The sequence below is a fragment of the Hyperolius riggenbachi genome, chromosome 5 (genome assembly GCF_040937935.1).
Source record: "Hyperolius riggenbachi isolate aHypRig1 chromosome 5, aHypRig1.pri, whole genome shotgun sequence".
NCBI classification, from domain to species: domain Eukaryota; kingdom Metazoa; phylum Chordata; class Amphibia; order Anura; family Hyperoliidae; genus Hyperolius; species Hyperolius riggenbachi.
Genome location: NC_090650.1, coordinates 204102391 through 204125941, shown reverse-complemented (window position 1 = coordinate 204125941; position 23551 = coordinate 204102391). Strand labels below are relative to the sequence as shown.

Below are 23551 nucleotides of genomic sequence, written 5' to 3'. Positions count from 1 at the left end.
GCTGAGGTGACGGTCCCCATAGTGCCCACATCCCAGGGTGGCTCAGCGGTGTGGAAATTTTTTAATGTGTGTGCCTCAGATCGGACCAAAGCCATCTGTTCGCTCTGCCAACAAAAATTGAGCCGTGGAAAGGCCAACACTCACGTAGGGACAAGTGCCTTACGAAGGCACCTGGAGAAAAGGCACAAACAGCAATGGGATGGCCACCTGAGCAAAAGCAGCAGCAGCACACAAAAGCAAAGCCACCCTCCTTCTCCTCTTCCTCCTCCATCAGGTGCATTATCTGCTTCTGCCGCTTTCTCCCTTCCACCTTCACAGGCACCCTCCTCCACTCCGCCTCTGCCCTTGAGCGGTTCCTGCTCCTCTGCCCACAGCAGCAGTCAGGTGTCCGTGAAGGAAATGTTTGAGCGGAAGAAGCCAATTTCGGCCAGTCACCCCCTTGCCCGGCGTCTGACAGCTGGCGTGGCGGAACTGTTAGCTCGGCAGCTGTTACCATACCGGCTGGTGGACTCTGAGGCCTTCCGTAAATTTGTGGCCATCGGAACACCGCAGTGGAAGATGCCAGGCCGCACTTACTTTTCGAGAAAGGCCATACCCCAACTGCACCGTGAAGTTGAGAGGCAAGTGGTGTCATCTCTTGCGAAGAGCGTTGGGTCAAGGGTACACCTGACCACGGATGCCTGGTCTGCCAAGCACGGGCAGGGCCGCTACATTACCTACACAGCCCATTGGGTGAACCTGGTGGTGAACGATGGCAAGCAGGGCGCAGCGGACCAAATTGTGACACCTCCACGGCTTGCAGGCAGGCCTCCTGCCACCTCCTCTCCTCCTGCTACATGCTCTTCGCTGTCCTCCTCCTCCTTGGCTGAGTGGCAGTTCTCCTCTCCAGCTACACAGCCCCAGCTCCGCAGGGCCTATGCTGCATGCCAGGTAAGACGGTGTCACGCCATCTTAGACATGTCTTGTCTCAAAGCGGAGAGTCACACTGGAGCAGCTCTCCTGGCTGCTCTTAAGAAACAGGTGGATGAGTGGCTGACCCCGCACCACCTGGAGATAGGCAACGTGGTGTGCGACAACGGCAGCAATCTGCTTGCCGCTTTGCATATGGGGAAGCTGACACACATACCCTGCATGGCACATGTCATGAATCTAGTGGTTCAAAGATTTGTGGCAAAGTACCCTGGCTTAGCGAATGTCCTGAAGCAGGCCAGGAAGTTCTGTGGGCATTTGAGGCGGTCTTACACAGCCATGGCACGCTTTGCGGAAATTCAGCGCAAAAACAACATGCCGGTGAGACGCCTCATTTGCGATAGCCCGACTCGCTGGAACTCGACCCTGCTCATGTTCTCCCGCCTGCTAGAACAGAAGAAAGCCGTGACCCACTACCTCTACAACTACAGTAGAATGAAACAGTCTGGGAAGATGGGGATGTTCTGGCCCGACAACTGGACACTGATGGAAAATGCATGCAGGCTCATGCGGCCGTTTGAGGAGGTGACCAACCTGGTGAGCCGCAGTGAGGGCACCATCAGCGACTTAATTCCCTACGCTTACTTCTTGGAGCGTGCTGTGCGTAGAGTGGCGGATGAAGCTGTGAATGAGCGTGACCAGGAACCGTTACGGCAGGAACAGGCATGGGACCAATTTTCATCAGACCCAGCTGTTTCCTCAACACCTGCGGCAGCACAGAGGGGGGAGGAGGAGGAAGAAGAGAAGTCGTGTGCAGAAGATGAGTCAGACTCAGAGGATGATGAGCAAGGTGTTTCTTTGGGGGAGGAGGAGGAGGAGGAGGAGGAGGGGACAGCGGCAGGAGAACAACCTCAGCAGGCATCGCAAGGGGCTTGTGCTGCTCAACCTTCCCGTGGTATTGTTCGCGGCTGGGGGGAGGAGGTTGACTTACCTGACGTCACTGAGGAAGAGCAAGAGGAGATGGAGGGTACTGGATCCGACTTTGTGCAGATGTCGTCTTTTATGCTGTCCTGCCTGTTGAGGGACCCCCGTATAAAAAACCTCAAGGGGAATGAGCTGTACTGGGTGGCCACACTACTAGACCCTCGGTATAGGCACAAAGTGGCGGACCTTCTACCAACTCACCGGAAGGTGGAAAGGATGCAGCACATGCAGAACCAGCTGTCAACTATGCTTTACAATGCCTTTAAGGGTGATGTGACGGCACAACGCCAGCAAGGTACCACTGCCACTAATCCTCCTCCCGTGTCCACGCAGTCAAAGACAGGACGCTCCAACGATCTCATGGTGATGTCGGACATGCGGACGTTCTTTAGTCCAACGCCTCGCGTAGCCCTTCCGGATCCACCCTCCACCAACGCCTGGAACAGCAGGTAGCCGACTACCTGGCCTTAAGTGTGGATGTAGACACTGCTGTGAACAGCGATGAGGAACCCTTGAACTACTGGGTGCGCAGGCTTGACCTGTGGCCAGAGCTGTCCCAATTTGCCATCCAACTTCTCTCCTGCCCTGCCGCAAGCGTCCTGTCAGAAAGGACCTTCAGCGCAGCTGGAGGCATTGTCACAGAGAAGAGAAGTCGCCTAAGTCACAAAAGTGTTAAGTACCTCACCTTTATCAAAATGAATGAGGCATGGATCCCGGAGGGCTGCTGCCCGCCCCAAGACTAAGTCAGTCCCCGCACACACAGCATCTCTGCCTGCACGCCGTGTGACTGGCTGCCTGGCCTGCCCCAAGAAGACTAAGTCGCTCCCAGTCCCTCCACACAGCATGTCTGCCTGCAGGCCGCTTGACTACCTTCTCCGCCACCACCAACAGGGTCCGGGACTCCAGGCGGATTGCTGAATTTTTTAGGCCGCTGCTAGCAGCGGCCGCTGTAATAATTTTTCTGGTGCGTGTACATGACTGCCTAATTTTTCTGGCTGCACTGCGGGCAGCTGCAACAACAAAAGAAAAGGCATGTACATGCGCCCATTCCCCTTCGTGATCATTACCTTGCCGTGGTGAAGGGGCTTGCGTATCACAATGAAGCAATGACCGGCGCCTAGATGAGTGTCTCGGGGGGCACACCCACGATAATAAGGTCGTTGCCTCATTGTGGTCAGACCAAATTTGATCAGCTGGACAGTCACTGTTCTGTCATTCAGCTACATCAGCCAGGCGACCATATGGGCTGTAAAGCCACCAAAACCTGCACTCTCGCCATGGTGCGCACCAGTCCAGCACGGCCGTCACTACACAAACAGCTGTTTGCGGTGCGTTACACGGTGAGTTTGGTGTGTCAGTGTGAAGCAGTACCTTAATTACACTACCTGATTGATGTATACACATGCAAGATGTTTGAAAGCACTTTAGGCCTGTCATTTAGCATTCAATGTGATTTCTGCCCTTAAAACGCTGCTTTGCGTCAAATCCAGATTTTTCCCCGGGACTTTTGGCATGTATCCCACTCCGCCATGCCCCCCTCCAGGTGTTAGACCCCTTGAAACATCTTTTCCATCACTTTTGTGGCCAGCATAATTATTTTTTTTTTTTCAAAGTTCGCATCCCCATTGAAGTCTATTGCGGTTCGCGAACTTTAACGCGAACCGAACCTTCCGCAGAAGTTCGCGAACCAGGTTCGCGAACCTAAAATCGGAGGTTCGGCCCAACTCTACTAATCCCCCAGCTTTCCTCCTCCTTTAATCCCGCTCTAACAACTCTATTCAATCTTTCTATCTCCACTGGCACTTTTCCTTCCTTATTCAAACAAGCTATTATCACACCACTTATCAAAAAACCCTCTCTTGATCCAGCTTCTCTATCCAATTACCGGCCTGTCTCACTCCTCCCCTTTGCTTCTAAACTGCTGGAACGTCACATCCATTCAGAATTGTCTGTCTTTCTCTCTACCAATTCCTTACTTGACCCCTTTCAATCTGGATTCCGCACACACCATTCCACTGAAACTGTCCTCACGAAAGTTGCTAATGACCTACTGGTAGCTAAATCCAAAGGCCAGTTCTCCATTCTAATACTCCTTGACCTTTCCTCTGCCTTTGACACGGTTGATCATGCTCTGCTTCTGCAGACACTGTCATCTTTAGGAATCAAGGGACAAGCACATTCCTGGATCTCCTTTTATCTCTCTGGATGCTCTTACACTGTGTCCTTCTCTAACACCAATTCCTCCCCACGCCCACTGTCTGTTGGTGTTCCTCAAGGCTCTGTTCTTGGGCCACTTCTTTTCTCAGTCTACACCCGTGGCCTGGGACAACTAATGAACTCTTTTGGCTTCCAGTATCACTTCTATGCGGATGACACCCAAATCTATCTCTCAGCTCCTGATCTGGCATCACTACTATCTAGAGTCCCCGACTGTCTATGTGCCGTTTCTGCATTTATGTCCTCCCGCTTCCTCAAACTTAACATGAGTAAAACGGAAATTGTGATTTTTCCACCATCGCTATCTACACCTCCACCAATTGCAACCATAACGGTAGACAACACCCCAATAACCTCAACCACTAAGGCCCGCTGCTTGGGGGTTATACTGGACTCAGAGCTCTCCTTTAAACCTAACATTGCCTCATTAACCACCACCTGCTATTTCCAGCTCAAAAATATATTCCGTATCCGTCCCTTCCTCACACAAGAGGCCACCAAGATGCTTGTACATGCCTTAATCATCTCCAGCCTAGACTACTGCAACACCCTGCTCTGTGGGCTACCACAAAAAAGACTAGCACCTCTCCAATCCCTTCTAAATTCAGCGGCCCGCCTCATTTACCTCTCCACAATTGATTCAAGATGGCGCCGTAAGAGGTGCCTCGGTCACATGGCTCCTCAGCTTTTCCGGCTTTTTAGCTTCTTTTTAGCTTCTTTTTAGCTCTTTCTAGCTCCTTTAGCACGTTTAGCTTTAGCTTGTTTTGCCTAGCCTAGTTTCGGTCAGTTCAGTCCGACCTAGAGTAGTACAGCCACCCATCTGCGGCACCCGCCTCCCAGCCCAGGACTCCACATCACCGCCCGCAGACCATCCGGAACCCTGCACGGCAGCATCTCTTACCTGCCTACCTGCCTCCTGGATCTCCACAGCAGCGGCACCAGCACCAGGCCTGCTCGTCCTGGCCCCCCCCATCAGCCGCGGACAGCAGCGTACCGCTCCGGCGCGCCTCCCGGCCTCCACGCTCCAGCTGGCTCCATCCTCAGGTCTGCTGTCCCCCCACCAGCCGCGGACAGCAGCGCACCGCTCCGGCCCCAGTCACGCCTCCCGGTCTCCAAGCTCCAGCAGCGGCACCATCTCCAGGACTGCTCCCCCCTCCAGCCGCGGACAGTGGCGCTCCGCTCCGGCCCAGGCCCGCCTCATTCCAGAAGTGGCTCCATCTTCAGGCCTGCTCGCCCCACCAGCCGCGGACAGCGGCGCACCGCTCCGGCCCCAGGCCTGCCTCCCGGACCCCAAGCTCCCAGCAGCGGCACCATCACCAGGCCTGCTCCCCCAACAGCGCACCTCGATCTCCTCGGCAGGGGACAGCAGCGCTCCGCTTCGGTCCCAGGCCCGCCTCCCGGTCTCCACACTCCACACAACTACCACCTCCAGGCCTGCCACCCACACCAGCCGCGGCCAGCTTCGCTCTCCCAGCTCACACACAAGAGGGGGCCCTGGGTCACTGCCCGAGGAGGAAGATCCCCGTGTCCCTGCAGGCACGCCGGGCCTTCCACTGCCGGTATCCAGCCGAACCTGCACGTGGCTGCCTGCAAGCTGCTGCCTACCACCACCAAGGGGCTGCACTCCGCAGCCTTGCCTGCCACTCCAGTGACGAGGACATGGTGAGCCTGCCAAATTTATCAACTTATTTATCTATTACTAACTGTGCCACTGTGATGCATTCAGCGCATGATTCCTCTCTGGGCCACCCCATCTGCGCCTGTTCCCACCTGTGCTTGCGTACACTTGCGCCACCACCAGCCTACCCTGCCTGCTGCTCCCCATGCACTTTTTGACCGTACCCGGAAACAATGCCTGCTGCCCGCACTGTCCTCCCAGGCTTCACTGCCCCAGTCGCTGCCCTAGGCAGGAGCCCGGGGGAACCTCCCTCACGGGGGACAAAAACCGTACGCTTCCTATCCCGCACCGAACTCCTGGAATGGGAGCCCCGTGTTTGCTGCGAAAGGCCATTTGTAGACATTCTGCGGGAGACGGTCAGCTCCCACATTGCGCTCCTAACTAGTAGCGCCAGGGGCCCAAAGAACCGTCGCCACAGGGGGAGAAGGGCAGGGGCTCGGGTGAGGCTGAAGAGAAGAGGACTACTCTCTTCCATACCGGCCATACTCCTAGCGAACGTCTGCTCACTCCCAAACAAGGTGGATGAACTGCTCCTACTGCTCGGCCGCAAACCCTCGCTAAGCAAGAACACCCCTGTGCTCTGCTTCACGGAGACCTGGCTCAACGGAAACGTCCCGGACAACACTGTACAGATGCCAGGCTACCTCCTCTTCCGAGCAGACCGGGACCGTGACCTCTCCGGGAAAACGAGAGGAGGCGGCATATGCTTCTACATTAACTCCGACTGGTGCACCAACATCTCACTCCTCAGCAAGTTCTGCTCCCCTGACGTTGAACTCCTAGCCATCAACTGCAGGCCCAGGTACTCACCTAGGGAGTTCTCCTCCTTCATCCTAATAGGAGTCTACATCCCACCGGACTCCGACACCAGGAATGCCCTGAGAGCACTGAGCGACTATATCTCGGGGTGGGAAACTGCTTCCCCTGAGGCCCTCATCATCACCCTAGGGGACTTCAACAGTGCAAACCTGCGACAGGAACTGCCCCACTTCCAGCAGCACATCACCTGCCCCACCAGGAACCACAACACCCTGGACAAATGCTACACGGCCCTCAGAAATGCCTACAAGGCCTCTCGAGGCGCTCCCCTAGGGAACTCAGACCACTGCGTGATCCACCTGATCCCCACTTACAGAAGGCAGCTGGAGACGACAAAGCCCATCACTAGAACTGTCAAAAAGTGGTCCAAGGATGCAAAATTGAGGCTGCAGGCATGCCTGGATTGCAACCGACTGGCCGACCCTGGAGGCACCCACCTTGGAGGAATGGTCTGAAAACATCCTCTCCTACGTCCGCTTCTGCGAGGATGCATGCATTCCAACCAAAACCTTCAAAGTCTTCCCAAACGATAAGCCCTGGTTCAACAGCAACCTACGACGTCTCCGGAAGATCAAGGAGGAGGCTCACAAGTCGGGCACCCCAGAAGAGTACAGGGAAGCCAGGAATACCCTGAACAGAGAACTGAAAGCAGCAAAAAGGACCTACTCTAATAAGGTAGGCCTCAGCCTACAGTCCAACAACTCGCGGGAAGTCTGGAAGGGTCTCAAGGCGGCAACGAACTTCAAACCTCCCCTTCACCAAGCAGCTTCCAGCTCACAACTGGCGGAGGAACTCAACGAGTTTTATTGTAGGTTTGACCTCCAATCCAAGCAGCCTGTGGCCCCAGCATCCCAGCCAGCTCCAGACTTCATGGCATCCGCGACAGAGGACGCCCAGGGCCCCCCAGGGGCCAGTGGAATCCCCGCTCTGACCGCAGTACAGGAAGAGGATGTGCTACGACTCCTCCGCAGACTCAATCCTAGGAAAGCCTCGGGCCCGGATGGGGTGTCCTCACTCTGCTTGAGAACCTGCGCAATCCAACTAGCTCCCATCCTCACCTTCCTCTACAACAGATCCTTATCAGAAGGAAAGGTCCCCCCCTGCTTCAAAAGGTCCACAATCATCCCAGTCCCCAAAAAAACAGGGAACACGGAACTCAACAACTTCAGACCCGTAGCCCTGACCCCCATCACCATGAAAGTATTCAAGAGGCTGGTGCTGGCCCACCTGAAGCACTCCACCAGCTCCCTCCTCGAACCACTCCAGTTTGCCTACAGGGAAAACCGATCAGTTGACGATGCCATCAATGTCAGCCTGGCATACATCTCGGAACACCTCGACAGCCCAGGGGCCTATGCAAGGGTCCTTTTCCTGGACTTCAGCTCGGCTTTCAACACCATCTGTCCGGACATTCTGATCAACAACCTTGCGCATCTTGGGGCAGATTCCCTCCTTTGCAGGTGGGTGAAGGACTTCCTCTCCAACAGATCTCAACGGGTCAAGCTTGGCAGTCGCATCTCCAGCGAAAGAACCACCAACGTCGGTGCTCCGCAGGGCTGTGTGCTGTCCCCTCTCCTGTTCTCTCTGTACACGAACAACTGCACCTCGGCCTCAGACTCCGTCAAAGTTATCAAATTCGCAGATGATACCACGCTTATCGGCCTCATCGACAGAAACGGAGAGGACAATTACCGAAACGAAGTTGCGAGGATCTGTAACTGGTGCAAGGCCAACAATCTTGTTCTCAATGCGGCAAAGACTGTGGAACTTATCGTGGACTTCCGGAAACTCCCTCCGGCCCCCCTACCTGTGTACATCGATGGGTCCGAGGTCTCCAGAGTCCAAAGCGTTCGGTTCCTAGGCTCAACCCTAACAAGTGACCTCAAATGGGAGCAGAACACCTCCAGAACCCAGAAGAAAGCTCAACAGCGGCTTTTCTTCCTACGCCAACTGAAAAAATTCGGAATGTCACGGGATCTTCTCACCAGCTTTTACTCCGCGACCATCGAATCCATCCTCTGCTGCTCCATCATCGTCTGGTACGCAGGAGCAACCGCCAAAGACAAGTATAAACTCCACAGAGTGATAAAGTCAGCAGAAAAGATAATTGGCGCCCAACTGCCCTCACTAGATCTCCTCTACTCCATGAGAATGAAGACAAGAGCCTCCAAAATCTTACTCGACCCCTCCCACCCGGGCAGACGATACTTTGAGACCCTTCCACTGGGACGTCGTCTCAGATCCATCCCCGCCAAGACCACTAGGCGCATGAACACCTTCTTCCCCCAAGCAGTTCTCTTGTTGAACTCACTGAACTCAAAACACCTCCCCCCGGCCTACATTACGGGGACACTTTAGCCCCAGGCATTCCCTCCTCCCAGCTGTAAACTTGGACTGAAACATGGACCCCCACAGCAGCAATCCCTGTCCCCCCCCCCCCAGGACTCTAATTGAAACTAAGATGCTTTAAATGTATGTATGTCCTGCTTGCCTCCGCTATGTTTGCAAACATGTGCTGTTATATGTTCCGGTTTACTCTTGCCATGTGAACCACAAGCAATTCCGGGTACACCTCTGGTGTGCTTGGCGATAATAAAGATGATTCTGATTCTGATTCTGATTCCACACGCTCTTCCGATGCAGCCCCACTGTGCCGTTCTCTCCACTGGTTACCTATTACCCAGAGGATCCAGTTCAAACTCCTGACTCTAACATACAAAGCCCTCCATGAGTTGTGCCCTCCATACATCTTATCACTAATCTCAAGATATTGTCCCTCCCGCAACTAGAGTTGGGCCGAACCTCCGATTTTAGGTTCGTGAACCGGGTTCGCGAACTTTCGCGGAAGGTTCGGTTCGCGTTAAAGTTCGCGAACCGCAATAGACTTCAATGGGGATGCGAACTTTGAAAAAAAAAAAAAATTATGCTGGCCACAAAAGTGATGGAAAAGATGTTTCAAGGGGTCTAACACCTGGAGGGGGGCATGGCGGAGTGGGATAGATGCCAAAAGTCCCCGGGAAAAATCTGGATTTGACGCAAAGCAGCGTTTTAAGGGCAGAAATCACATTGAATGCTAAATGACAGGCCTAAAGTGCTTTAAAACATCTTGCATGTGTATACATCAATCAGGTAGTGTAATTAAGGTACTGCTTCACACTGACACACCAAACTGTTCACTGAACAGAACAGGTATGCAGTGGCGGGTTCACTGAACAGGTATGCAGTGGCAGGATCAATGAACAGGTATGCAGTGGCAGGATCACTGAACAGGTACGCAGTGGCAGGATCACTGAACAGGTATGCAGTGGCATGATCAATGAACAGGTATGCACTGGCAGGATCACTGAACAGGTATGCAGTGGCAGGATCAATGAACAGGTATGCAGTGGCAGGATCAATGAACAGGTATGCACTGGCAGGATCACTGAACAGGTATGCAGTGGCAGGATCAATGAACAGGTATGCACTGGCAGGATCACTGAACAGGTATGCAGTGGCAGGATCAATGAACAGGTATGCACTGGCAGGATCACTGAACAGGTATGCAGTGGCAGGATCAATGAACAGGTATGCACTGGCAGGATCACTGAACAGGTATGCAGTGGCAGGATCAATGAACAGGTATGCAGTGGCAGGATCACAGTACAGGTATGCAGTGGGCTGAGGGCTCACTGAACAGAACAGGTATGCAGCCAGGAAGAAGTTAAGCCTAACTAATCTTTCCCTATGAGAGACTGCAGCAGCTTGCCCTACTCTCACTAATGCAGGCACACGAGTGGCCATAACGGCCGCCGCTGCCTGCCTTATATAAGGGGGGGTGGGGCTCCAGGGGCTAGTGTAGCCTAATTGGCTACACTGGGCCTGCTGACTGTGATGTAGAGGGTCAAAGTTGACCCTCAGGTGCATTATGGGGCGAACCGATTTTTTGCGAACTTTTGCCGCAAAACGTTCGCGTGCGACACCCCCACGCGAACCACCTAAGTTCTCGCGAACCATGTTCGCCAGCGAACCGTTCGGCCCAACTCTACCCGCAACCTCCGCTCCTCCCAAGAAATTCTCCTGGCCTCTAAGCTGATCACCTCCTCTCATGCTCGCATCCAAGACTTTACACGAGCATCATCTCTTATCTGGAACTCTCTTCCACAGCCTGTACGTCATGCTCCAAACCTGGACATCTTCAAACGCACTCTTAAAACACACCTTTTCAGACAAGCTTATAACATTCTATAGCCCTTATTTACTTATTTGACACAATGTAATCAGAGGCAAAGGGTCACTGCCTCATCCATCCTCCACCCCCTTACCTAGTGCGTCCCCCACTACCCACTAGATTGTAAGCTCGCAAGGGCAGGGTCCTCCTCCTAATGTTTACTGTTTTTGTCACAATATTTGTGCTGCTTGGAACTCTGTTTTACAATTTGTTAGTATATCTATGTTCCCCTTGTCGTCTTATTGTGCTTTGTAAAGCGCTGCGGAATATGTTGGCGCTATATAAATAAAAAATAATAATAATAATAATAATAATGTCAGGACATGGAAATACATTTCTCCCCATTTTACACTGCCATCTCAGCATTGCATGTTTATAGTTCAAAGAGGCTTTATTCAAACCAAAGGCATTGTATGTTTACCCACTATTAATTACAGTTAATCAGCAATACCTTTATCACTACTTAGTGATATATACATCATCTTTTTCAGGAAAAACTAGACTTTGATTAAGTGTTCCCCCAAATAATTATTTTATTATCAAGGCAATTTAAAGAGAAAAAGTTGAAAAAATATAGTTTCCCAGTTTTTTCTCATTATTGTTTTAAAATAAAAAGTGCTAGTGCAGATAAAAAACACAAATTAAATATGGCTATGTATACCATTTGTCATAAAAAACTTAAATTGTGTTGCTGCTATAATGTATGATGATGATATTTGATTTTGAAATAAGGGTATATTTTTCTACATTAGGTACTTTTTTTCTCCCAGTACTGTAATGATAATAAAAACGTCTAAAATGTAAAAAGGGGTAAAACAAGATTTATAGAAAGCATAATTTGTTGTTTTATTATGCAGGTAGTGTGGTCTCAGAAGTGGGTAGAGTTAAAGGGAAACCTGAAGCGACCGAAATATGGAGGCTGCCATATTTATTTCCTTTTAAACAATTCTAGTTGCCTGGCAGTCCTGCTGATCATTCTGGCTGCAGTAATGTCAAAGTCACACACCTGAAACAGGCATGAATCTCGTCAGATTTCTGTCAGAAACAACTCATCTTAAAGGGACCCTGAGCAGTGGGTTAAATTTAAAATTGGCACTAACCTGGGGCTTCCTCCAGCCCACCGTAGGCTGAGAGGTCCACGGTGTCCTCCTGGCTCCGTTCTGGGTCCCTCTAGTTGCTCCGTTACCAGCGACACTCCCGCTGAGTGTCAGGCCAACGCTTCCTGATCCGTGACGCTCCTCGTCATCACGCCGGCCGCTACAAGTCATCTATGCTTTATAGAAAGCATAATTTGTTGCTTTATTATGCAGGTAGTGTGGTCTCAGAAGTGGGTAGAGTTAAAGGAAACATGAAGCAAGCAAAATATGTAGGCTACCAGAGGGACCCAGAATGGAGCCAGCAAGACACCAGGTGACCTTGCAGCCTATGGTGGGCTAGAGGAAGCCCCAGGTGAGTACCAATTTTAAATTTAACCCACTGCTCAGGGTCCCTTTAATGCTTGTTCAGGGTCTAAAAAGCTAAAAGTATTAGAGACAGAGGATCAGTTCAGCACAACAGCCAGGCGATGTGCATTGTTTAAAAGGAAATAAATATGGCAGCTTCCATATCCCTCTCAGTTCAGGTTCCCTTTAAATGAAGTTTCTAAAAAGAATTTTTATTATCATAGCCCCCTACTATCTTACAGTATAGCTAGCCCTGGTGATCTAGTGGTTCCACCCCACCTCCTATTTATAGCTTACCCTGGGGTCTAGTGGTTCCCCTCTCCTTCATATATTTGTCCCTGATAATATAGTGGTCCCCTCCCCTTTATAGCTTTCTATTGTAGTCTAGTGGTCCCCTCTCTCCCTTTATAGCTGTCCTTGGCAGTCTAATGGTCCCTCCAACCAACCTTCTAGCTTACCCTGGTAGCCTAGTAGTCCACCTCCTATTTATAGCTGTCCCTGGAAGCTTAGTGATCTCAGAAGGGGAATAGTATTAAATGCTGCTGGGGATTTGAGCGGCAGTAGGGTGAGCCATCAATCGGCTCACCCTGAGCCCGGCTCACCGCCAGCCAAATAATACCCGCGCTCCATGGAATCCCAGGATTGCTTTAGAACCCTGTAAGGGTTCCCTGACATTTTTTTTTTCGTGGTGAGAGAGGACACCAGAGATGCCAGCTTGGCCGGTGGGATAAGACATTTCTAAACATACCTCCTCAGCTCCTCTGTGTCCTCTTCACTCTATCTGCCCATCCCAAGTTTCAGCCTCCCTACTTGTTCATCTATGGCACTGCAGTGTCACATGACCATCATTAAAGAGACACTGAAGCGGAAAAAAAATTATGATATAATGATTTGTATGTGTAGTACAGCTAAGAAAAAAAACATTAGCAGCAGAGACACAAGTCTAATATTGTTTCCAGTAAAGGAAGAGCTAAGAAACTCCAGTTGTTATCTATGCAAATTAGCCATTGAGCTCCACGACTTTCGCTGAGAACTCTGCCAGACACTTGAGATAATAAGCTTTAAAGAACAAGCGACACCCATGCTAACCTAGTACCGGTAATTAAAAACACATATATAAGTAGATAAATACTACTTCTACTTACATAACAGATGTATTGTGCTATCCGCGTAATGATTCCTGTGAATTTTATAAAGGAAAAGCAGAAAATCTTACTCTAGGCAGTGGCCATCTTCCCAAGCTTAATGCTGACATCATATCCTCCCTGACTCTTGTTTCCCCCCCTCCTTTCTCTTGCTCATTGTGTATTCATTAGCTGCCCTCCTCCCAGAGTCTTTTCTTTATTTACACATCCAATCACTGAGTCACCTCAGCCTTGCTTGTAAACACAAGTGATCAGCTAGGCAGGGAAATAAATGGAAGAGGAGGAATATATTATAGATAAAAAGAACTCCCAGCATTCAACTCTTTTGCATTGTTTGGCACTAGGGCCAGTGCTAAAGTATGTGATAACTACAAACCATAACAGCAGAAAAAGTTTTTCAAGTTTTTAATGCAGGATTATCATCTTTATCACTTAGTACACTCAGACCAGTTGCTGTTGAAATTTGATTTTTATGGTGACAATACCGCTTTAAAAATTTATCTTTTTTTCCCCTCTGCTGGGAAGATGTTGCTGAGCAGGCTAGTGAACTTTTGAACCCATTTAGACCGCTGAGTAGTGTCTAAACTGCAAATATTAGAGAATGATGCAATGTTATAAAAAAACACTAACTGAAAGTAAAATATTAGAATATTTTCTTTGCTACTAAAATTCTAGTAATTATCTTTATTACACAACCAATTCTTTATATCATTTTTTTTTCTCGCTTCAGTGTCTCTTTAAAGTATACCTGACCAGTAGGCAAGGAGGAGAATAAGAGGGTGATAAGAGGGAACATTGCTGGAAGCCTGTCTCTTATGGTCTGAAAATGTGAATTTAGCCAACAGTCAATTTTTCAGGGAGTGGTTACAGAGATCGGGGGCTAGGAGGAGAGGAATTGACAGTGCACAGAGGTATGTGGATCCAGCATAAACATACCTCTGTGCTTACCTTGGGTAGCTTTGCCTTGGGTCAAGTATGCTTTAAGTGGTAATGAAAGATTATGCAAGAGGTCTGAACTGAGGACGGGTGTACAGATAATGAAGAGGAGATTTAAAGCAGGACTAACATGCCAATCTTTGCACGTTGATGAGGAGAACTAAAACCACCAGATTGTCAGTGCACAACGTCAGGGCACAATGACAGGCATGTATAAAATTGAGCAAGTAGCGTATATTAACCTCCTTAGCGGTAACCCCGTGTGTGACACGGGGTAAGCCGCCGGAGGGTGCCGCTCAGGCCCTGCTGGGCCGATTTAAATAATTTTTTTTTTGCTGGACGCAGCTAGCACTTTGCTAGCTGCGCCAGCACCCCGATCGCCGCCGCCGCGCGCCCGATCGCCGCTATCCGGTGCAGCGCGCCCCCCCCCCCCCCCAGACCCCTGCGCTGCCTGGCCAATAAGTGCCAGGCAGCACCAAGGGGTGGATCGGGTCTCCCAATGACGTCCCGACGTCGCTGACGTCGGTGACGTCATCCCGCCCCGTCGCCATGGCGACGGGGGAAGCCCTCCAGGAATCCCGTTCTTTGAACGGGATTTCCTGATTGCCTATCGCCGGAGGCGATCGGCGGGGCTGGGGGGATGCCGCTGAGCAGCGGCTATCATGTAGCGAGCCCTGGGCTCGCTACATGATTTAAAAAAAATAAAATAAAAAAAAAAAACTGCTGCGCTGCCCCCTGGCGGTATTTTTCATACCGCCAAGGGGGTTAAAGGGTACTTGAACCGAGATGTACCTTCAAATGAACATTACATACTTACCTTGCTGTCAACTCCTCTCAGAAGCTCACCATTTTCTTCTTTCAAACGTTCCTTTCCAGTTTTTAATGAGATCTAGTTACTTGTCTCTCCAGAAGCTGAAAGCATTAGGGCCCTTTTCCACTATATTGGTTGCTGTGAGTTATAACTGAAATGACAACTGATGTGCAAGGTTATGTCCATATTTCTCTACGGCTCAAATGGGTGATATTACAGATTAACAGAGTGCTGACCTGGAAGCTGTTACAGGGTCATCACCATTTTTATAATGAAGGACGGAGAATACTATCCATCACAGTGGACAAACAGTACGCGGGAGAAATGTGCGGCCTGTCAATTAGCACAGGCATACGCTAGTATGTGCCTATGCTCATTTCCCCTGGGGACCTCTGAAGACTTCCTTCTGTCCAATCACCCTCTCCTTAATCCTCACACACCCCCTCCAACAGAGATCAGCAGCAATGGAACACAATCCTGGGTAATGTGATGATTTGCTCAGCTGCCTGTGCAGGCAGGCAGCTTTTTGACCATTGTGTAGGTTTGCATGCTGCAGGCTCTGGAAAGAAGAGCTTCTGTCAGTTTTGCAGCTTGTGCTTGCTGAGGAATTTGCATACGTTGTCATGCAGATTGCCTGGCCACATTCATTGGAGGCGTGTACTATGAGTGCTATGTGTGTCCCACAGTGCTTTGCTGTCCATAAGGATTCAGTCCTGTGTAACATTTCTGGAGGAGTGTCAGCCTTGCTCTTGGTTTGAAGATCAGCTTAGAGTAATTCCTGGAAACTGTGCTAGGCAGATTCCATAGTGCAGTTAGGATTGTTTATCTGTTTGTTTGTTCTGTTGCTGTTGTCCTGTCCCAGCGGTGGTCGACAGGAAATGGTTCTGATCTCTGTTCTTGGAGTATAGCTGGTGCAGCGGTTGCTACCAGCTATCTCTTCTGTTCTGTCTCCTGGGATCGCGCTAGCCACTTTTTGCTAGCGCTGTGGATCCTTCTGTTCTGTCTCCTGGGATCGCGCTAGCCACTTTCTGCTAGTGCTGTGGATTCTTCTGTTCTGCTACTCTGTTCCTGGATCGCGCTAGCCACTTTCGCTAGTGCTGTGGATCCTATCTCTCGCTTGTCCCTGTTTTCGTGTGTCTGTCTTGTCTGCTACGCTTGCTGGAGGCTCGGTGAGGTAACCGTTAAGCAAGCGCTCGCGTCCTCTGTTTCATGTTTGTCTGTTAATGGTTAGTTAGGCGTGCTTGTCTTTATTGTGCTTATCACGTGGAGACCGCGCATAACCGCGTGCACTGTTGCGAATGAGTGCGGTGTTCTCGGTTAGCTAGCGTTTGTTATTTTCCGTATCTCCTCATTGTATTATTTGCTGTGCCTTTGCTAACCTCGTATTCTGTTCTGATCTGCCTTGTGTCACGTCTGGCGATCGCACCTCTCGCGATCGCGTTCCTGTTTCATATCTGCTGTTGTGTGTGCACTGTCGCGGGGTGGCGACTAGGTTGGCGCACACACATACAACCTGTCTCTTTGCTCGTTCTCATTCACAATCGCCTCTCTTGCGATTGCGTTCTGCGCTTCGTACAATTCCTGTCTGGCATTTGTGGAGGTACAGAGGATTGGTTCCTCTGCACTCCCCAGCGCCATCTGCCGACCGGAATTTTCTCTCTACGGGTGCGTAGCACCTTTTGCTGGGTGCCTGCAAATATACGCTTGTGGAGGATTTCCGCCGTATCAGCGCACGCGTTGTGCGCTGATCACGGAGGAAGTTCCACAATCGTTACAGGTAAGCATTATTATCACTTCACACTGTTCCTACATTGCCTGACACTGAATGTGACTGTACTTCAGTCTCCAGCCTCCTTGCCCGGTTTCTCGGCAAAGTCCACTAGTCCTGGTTTGATGACATCATGATGAGAGCCAAGAGGCTGGTGAGGAGGACTGGGGATGGAAGGCCTCTTGCACACTGCACGCGATTCCGATTCAGATTCCGCTTTTTAATCAGTTTTTTACATCAGATTCAGATTCCGATTTGCAGTGTGCAGGGACTCAGGGAGCAAACTGCAAATCGGAATCACAATCAGATGTAAAAACTGATTAAAAAGCGGAATCTGAATCGGAATCGCTTGCAGTGTGCAAGAGGCCAAAAAGAATAGAGGTGAGCATTGCTATGCACTGCTTATAATGCTGGTCTCTTTAGATGGAGAGTGAAGGAACTGTTGGAGGCGCAAATAAATGAGGGACAATAAATAATGGGCACTTTGAGTTTGAAGGGAGGGATTATAATGGGAAAACTACCGGTACATACAGTAGGTGGAACTATAATGGGGAGACACTGTAATGGAAGTACTAATAGGGAGACACATGGAATGGGGGCGCCATTATAGAGGGGATGAAATGAAAAAACATAACATAGAGCCATTATGATAAAAAATACTCTAAAACCACCTCTTATAGCCACAGCCACGTCTCCTACGAGATAATATCACCAATTATCCCTTATTAAACTCTGTTTCTACATTTTACCATTATGTTTTTATACAGTCTCTATGCAGTACAAGGGAAAAATGTATGCGTCTTTGTTTGTCTCGACAATGCAGAAAATACACCTTTATTTAAAAATCATCACCATTAATTGTACCAACAAAATAAATAACTAATAAGTATTGTGACAAAGAAAATGAACAGTTGAATATATGTGTATTTTGTCTATAGTAGTGCTGCCTATTTTAAATTCAACCCAAGATGAAAATTAACCGATGAGATAAACAATTGTACCTATCCTCCCATTCCTAAAATATCTTTTCTTTTATGTTTAAGAATTTATAAAGTAGATTTAATGTTTGGTTGTGTCTGCTCCATGGTAGCCTCACTAAAATGCATAAACTATTGACCTTTTTTAATCTATTCCATGTACTCAGAAGCCCTTCTCTGCCAGGAAAGTGTTTTATGGCTGTATGAGTGAGATTATGTATAATACATCAATTGTCCAACAAGAGAGAAACACAAGGCAACCCAAGAAAAAAAAAGAAACACAACCTAGTTATTAATATGTTTGGCACTGTACATACATACTCATTTATCTCATCTTGTCACGTGTCAGCCCTGGTACCCTTTAAAACTATAATTACTCACAACTGAGAAAATGCATTTTCTAAATTCCTTTTCTTCTTTTCCCCCCTCTAATGTACATAAAATAATTATTCAAAAATATAACATAAATACAGTATATATATATATATATATATATATATATATATATATATATATATGTCTTAGGTGTCATCAGCATAAGGTGCATAAGGTGAAAACAGCCTCTAGGCATGACCTGTGTTTATGATTATTTCGGGTGACGGTTATGACAGTTTTAGCTATTGCTGCTGTATTCCCCATAACAGGAGGACTCTTCCTGCTCTTTTTTTGTTCAAAGTACAGAACACGGGTTAAGGGAGAACCAAGCATGTGTTGGGTTCACTGTTACAATGGGGTGTATTCACTAAACTTCAGTCTAAGTCAAATCTTACCGCACAACGGTGTTTATGCACTAAAGTGCGGTAATATTGCTGTACGCAGAGAGCGCATGGCAATATTACTGTTACTACTGGCAGCAGTGTACTGTGAGTTATGCTTTTAGGTATGAAGTGGCGTGAGTGTTGCTACAGTAATGCGCGTTACTAACTAGCGTTACCATAGCAATGCTTGCTCTACTCGAGTACCACGGGTCGCGCTATTAGTGTACCTAGCTATAGGGCTGTACACACAGCAATGATTTCTAGCATTTTGCAATTCCAATGCACTGGCTTGTGGCTGGCAATGCCTGGCATTGTTATAAAAAGAATTCCAGCTGCAGGCATTTTGGAAGCAATTCTCACCTCCAAAATGACTGGCAATGTCACTTCCAGATAGTGACATGGCCCGGGACCAGGAATTAAACAGGAATATTTCCTGTGCTGCATGCCATATTCAATGCATCTGTCACAGATTCCAGAGGTCAGAAGAAGGGGACCGAGTACTGGGAAATGCTACAGATTTGTGCCAGGTGTGGCTGTATGAGCTGTATGAGGAAGCGAGCCCTGGGACTAACAGGTGTAAAAAGGAACCCCGGCATCACAAGGAGTATGATGCACTCTGGTGATACAGACATGGAAATGCCATATAGCTCTGGCTCAGACAACTTGCTTGTCAACACTTGCAGAAGGGCCATACATGCCATTCATCATCTCTCAACTGAGTGCGGTGCATGCTGCTGCAGTTATTTGTCATGGATAGTATTCACCTATACACCGTACCCAAAGGGAGATACCATGCAACCTCCAGGAAAAGGCGGGTACACGCTTTAACCCATTACAGATCATTTTGGGTTGAGGTTTAGGAACAACTGCTCTATAAACATCCTGTTCAGCTCTATGGATAGAGAAGAGAGGAACAACAAGCGAGCACAAGTTGGCAGTGCCTGCGACAATAAATAAGTATAGCTATCGGACATGATTTTCAAGCATGTCTGATCACTAACATGTTCTCAACAAACGTTGGGGGACACCTGTGTATGAATATTCACTTTGTCATTAGAATGGGCCCAGAGGTAACAGAAAAAGCCTTCATATACGATCTATGGGTTCCCTAAATATATTTGTGCACCTAATACCTATATTTATAATTAGATTAAGCAAGAAGTACTTATGCTGATTTGATGGGAGTGAGCCAGGGATCTCCTTTATGTTGTACTCAGCTCCAGTAAATGCTTGCTAAAAGCTTTTGTCAACAACAGGCAACACCCGTGGATTAGCGTACATTAATACCCTTTGAATCAGAAAGAGAATGCAATCAGGAGTTTTGACTGTACTCTGTCTCTAGAGGCTGTGCTTACTGCAGGTGTGTGACTCTCAGATGCTTACAGAAGGTCAGGGTGACAGACAGACAACTGTTGTTTTTATTTTTTGGGGACTAAAGATGTCAGCCTCCACATTATTTCACTTTAGGCTGTCTTTCAAATGTACAGGATATAAATCAATTTCCTTTTACCTGTGTGCTAGGAGGGTTAGTGGGTGGATCTTGAAACTCTCCCTTTTGGTGTCATAAAACCACATGCATAAGGAATTTGCTAGTGCTACCTAAAGCATCTTTTGTAGGTAACTGAGCCCTGTCAAAGTGAACGGCACAGGAACTTGAGAAGCAATAGAGTGAAAGACAGAACTGATAAAGGTGGACTGATACAATTGCATAAAACTAGTCTAGTAAATGACTGATGCAAGAACCAGTATAAAACAATAGATGGAATAACAGCTTGAGAATACCACACCTTCTGTAAGGTAGATTTTGGAATCCTGAGGACAACTTTATCTGCAGATCTCAGAAAACTATCTTTGTGGAGGATAATGAGAATGGAGAACGGTCCCATATTTTTGGTAGTTATTTTTGTGTGCCTAGCAGTCACCACAGTACATGGAACAGATCTAATTTCCAAGAATGAAGGGAGTTCAGGTGGGGAAGCACACGTTCCTAAAGGTATGCAGATAGTGACCTTTAAATGGCACCATGTGCAGGCACCTTACATTATCGCTGTGTGGATTCTCGTTGCAAGCTTAGCTAAGATTGGTAAGTGACTTTACATTATAAATATTGTATTGTATTGTGTGCCATTTTTTATATAATGACATTGGGTTATTAAATTGAGAACAGCATTTGCCTGTAAAGACTACATACAAAGTATATTAGATTGTTTTTCCTGTTAGCTTTATGCCTGGTATGCACTTTCAATTATATTTAGCCAATCACTGACCAATGTTACCACCACCATGTAGTACAGGAGCTTACCTGCACAATGTGCTCATAGTATTGAATATCTGTTGACCCTCATACTACATGGAGGTGGTAAAATTGGTCAGTGATTGGCCAATCATAATTGAAAGTGTGTATCAAGCTGTAAGTCTGATGCAAAATGCAATTTTGATTGGCCAATCATTGGTCAATTTTGCCACTTCCATGTAGTACAAGAGCTTACCTACACAATCTGTTCATAGTATTCAGGATCTGTTGGCCCTGATTCTACATGGAGGTGGTGAAATTGGTCAGTGAGGCATTAGGCCAGGTGCACACATTCAATTATGATTGGCCAATCACTAACCAATTTTACCACCTCCATGTAGTATGAGGATCAACAGATACTATGAGCAGATTGTGTAGGTAAACCCTCATATCAGCCAATCATAATTATAAATGTGTACCAGACTGAAAGTGTACCCAAGGCAACATGTGACATGAAGAGATAAACAGGTGTATGTAGAGGGCAAAACATTAACAACCAGACTGTTTTACTTGTTTTATTTTGCCTGGAAGAGTTAATTTTCGGGCATGGAAGTGACTGCTCCTGTTTTGTCAGTACCTTGTCAGGAATATAGTAACCCTCACTGTTGAGCAAATTACATTCATAAACGTTTTTCTGGCAGAATTCAACTTCTTAGTGCAGGGAAAGATTAAAAAAGGTCAATAGTTCATGTATTTTCACTCGGGGACACTTAATAGGCTGCCACTGAGCAGAGATAACAAAACATTCAATCTACTTAAATGTTTGAATATAAAATAAAACCATGGGATATCTAAAAAAAGTCATTTTTAGGAGTAGGAGGATAAATACAATTATTTAATGCATCAGTTTATTTACACATCAGGTTCACTTTAAGTCTTCAGTTTGCAATGATTAAAAATTGTATCTGTTCTGTTATAATTTATACATACATAAGCGAGACTAATCATCTGGCTTAAATGTTTAAATATCTACTTAAATAATCTACCTAAATGTTTAAATATAAAATAAAACCATGGGATATCTAAAAAAAAGTTATTTTTAGGAGTAGGAGGATAAATACAATTATTTAATGCATCAGTTTATTTTCACATCAGGTTCACTTTAAGTCTTCAGTTTGCAATGATTGAAATGGTATCTGTTCTGTTATAATTTATACATTCATAAGTGAGACTATTCATCTGGCTTGGAAAATCACACTGCATTTACTAATATAGCCGAGAGATCCATAGAAAGAGATCTTCTTCACGGAACGTGTTTTTGCCTGCATTTTGATAACATTACTGCTTCACTAACTTTATCAGAATCAGTGCAGTTTCTAGGCTAAAATGCACCCAGGGCGAGGGTGTAAAAATTGCGCCCCCCCCCCCCCCCCGAAGCAAGGTATGGGTGCCCACAGTGTAGGTTAGCCAGGTCTAGTCGCACTCAGTATAGATTCCTCCAGAATAGGTACCCCAGTATAGGTAGCCAGCTATAGGTCCCCCCAGTATAGGTAGCCAGGAATAGGTGAGCCAGTATAGTTGCCTCCGGTATAGGTTAGCCAGATAGGTGCCTCCAGTATAGGTAGCCAGTATAGTTGCCCACAGTATAGGTTAGATAGGCAGGCGTCCCCGTTACAAGTTAGATAGTTAGGTGCCCCCAGTACAGGTTAGCTAGGTGGGTGCCTCTAAAATAGGTAGCCAGAATAGTTGCCCCCCGCATAGGTTAGATAGGTAGATGCCCCCAGTATAGGTTAGTTAGGTAGGTGCCTTCAATATAGGTAGCCAGTATAGTTGTCACCTGTATAGACTAGCTAGGTAGGTAGGTGCCCCCAATACAGGTTAGATGAGTTAATGCTCCCACTATAGGTTAGATAGGAAGGTGCCCCCCAGTATAGGTTAGATAGGTAGCTGCCCCCCAGTATAGGATAGGTAGGTGCCCCCCAGTATAGGTTAGATAGGTAGGTGCCCCCCAGTATATGTTAGATAGGTAGGTGCCCCCCAGTATAGGTTAGATTAGGTAGCTGCCCCCTCAGTATAGGTTAGATTAGGTAGCTGCCCCCCAGGTTAGATAGGTAGCTGCCCCCCAGTATAGGTTAGGTAGGTGCCCCCAGTATAGGTTAGATAGGTAGCTGCCCCCAGTATAGGTTAGATAGGTAGCTGCCCCCCAGTATAGGTTAGATAGGTAGCTGCCCCCCAGTATAGGTTAGATAGGTAGCTGCCCCCCAGTATAGGTTAGATAGGTAGGTGCCCCCCAGTATATGTTAGATAGGTAGGTGCCCCCCGGTATAGGTTAGATTAGGTAGCTGCCCCCTCAGTATAGGTTAGATTAGGTAGGTGCCTCCCAGTATAGGTTAGATTAGGTAGGTGCCCTCCAGTATAGGTTAGATTAGGTAGGTGCCCCCCAGTATAGGTTAGATAGGTAGGTGCCCCCCAGTATAGGTTAGATTAGGTAGGTGCCCCCCAGTATAGGTTAGATTAGGTAGGTGCCCCCCAGGATAGGTTAGATAGGTAGGTGCCCCCAGTATAGGTTAGATAGGTAGGTGCCCCCCAGTATAGGTTAGATAGGTAGGTGCCCCCCAGTATAGGTTAGATTAGGTAGCTGCCCCCTCAGTATAGGTTAGATTA

The 23551-nt window shown here is 47.9% G+C and overlaps 1 protein-coding gene across 2 annotated transcripts in view; it reads left to right on the top strand.

Annotated features, from left to right (window-relative positions):
- The window catches only part of SLC9A3 (solute carrier family 9 member A3), a 178622-nt gene that overhangs the window by 10851 nt on the left and 144220 nt on the right, over positions 1 to 23551 (top strand). Inside the window, exon 1 of one of the 2 annotated variants that reach the window (XM_068236598.1) lies at positions 20367 to 20737. The exons of the other annotated variant lie outside the window; for it this stretch is intronic. Within the exon in view, the coding sequence (XP_068092699.1) occupies positions 20518 to 20737 (220 nt within the window). The 5' untranslated portion in view covers positions 20367 to 20517. Of the gene's footprint in view, positions 1 to 20366; positions 20738 to 23551 lie in introns of those variants that run through there. 2 annotated transcript variants of the gene reach the window in all.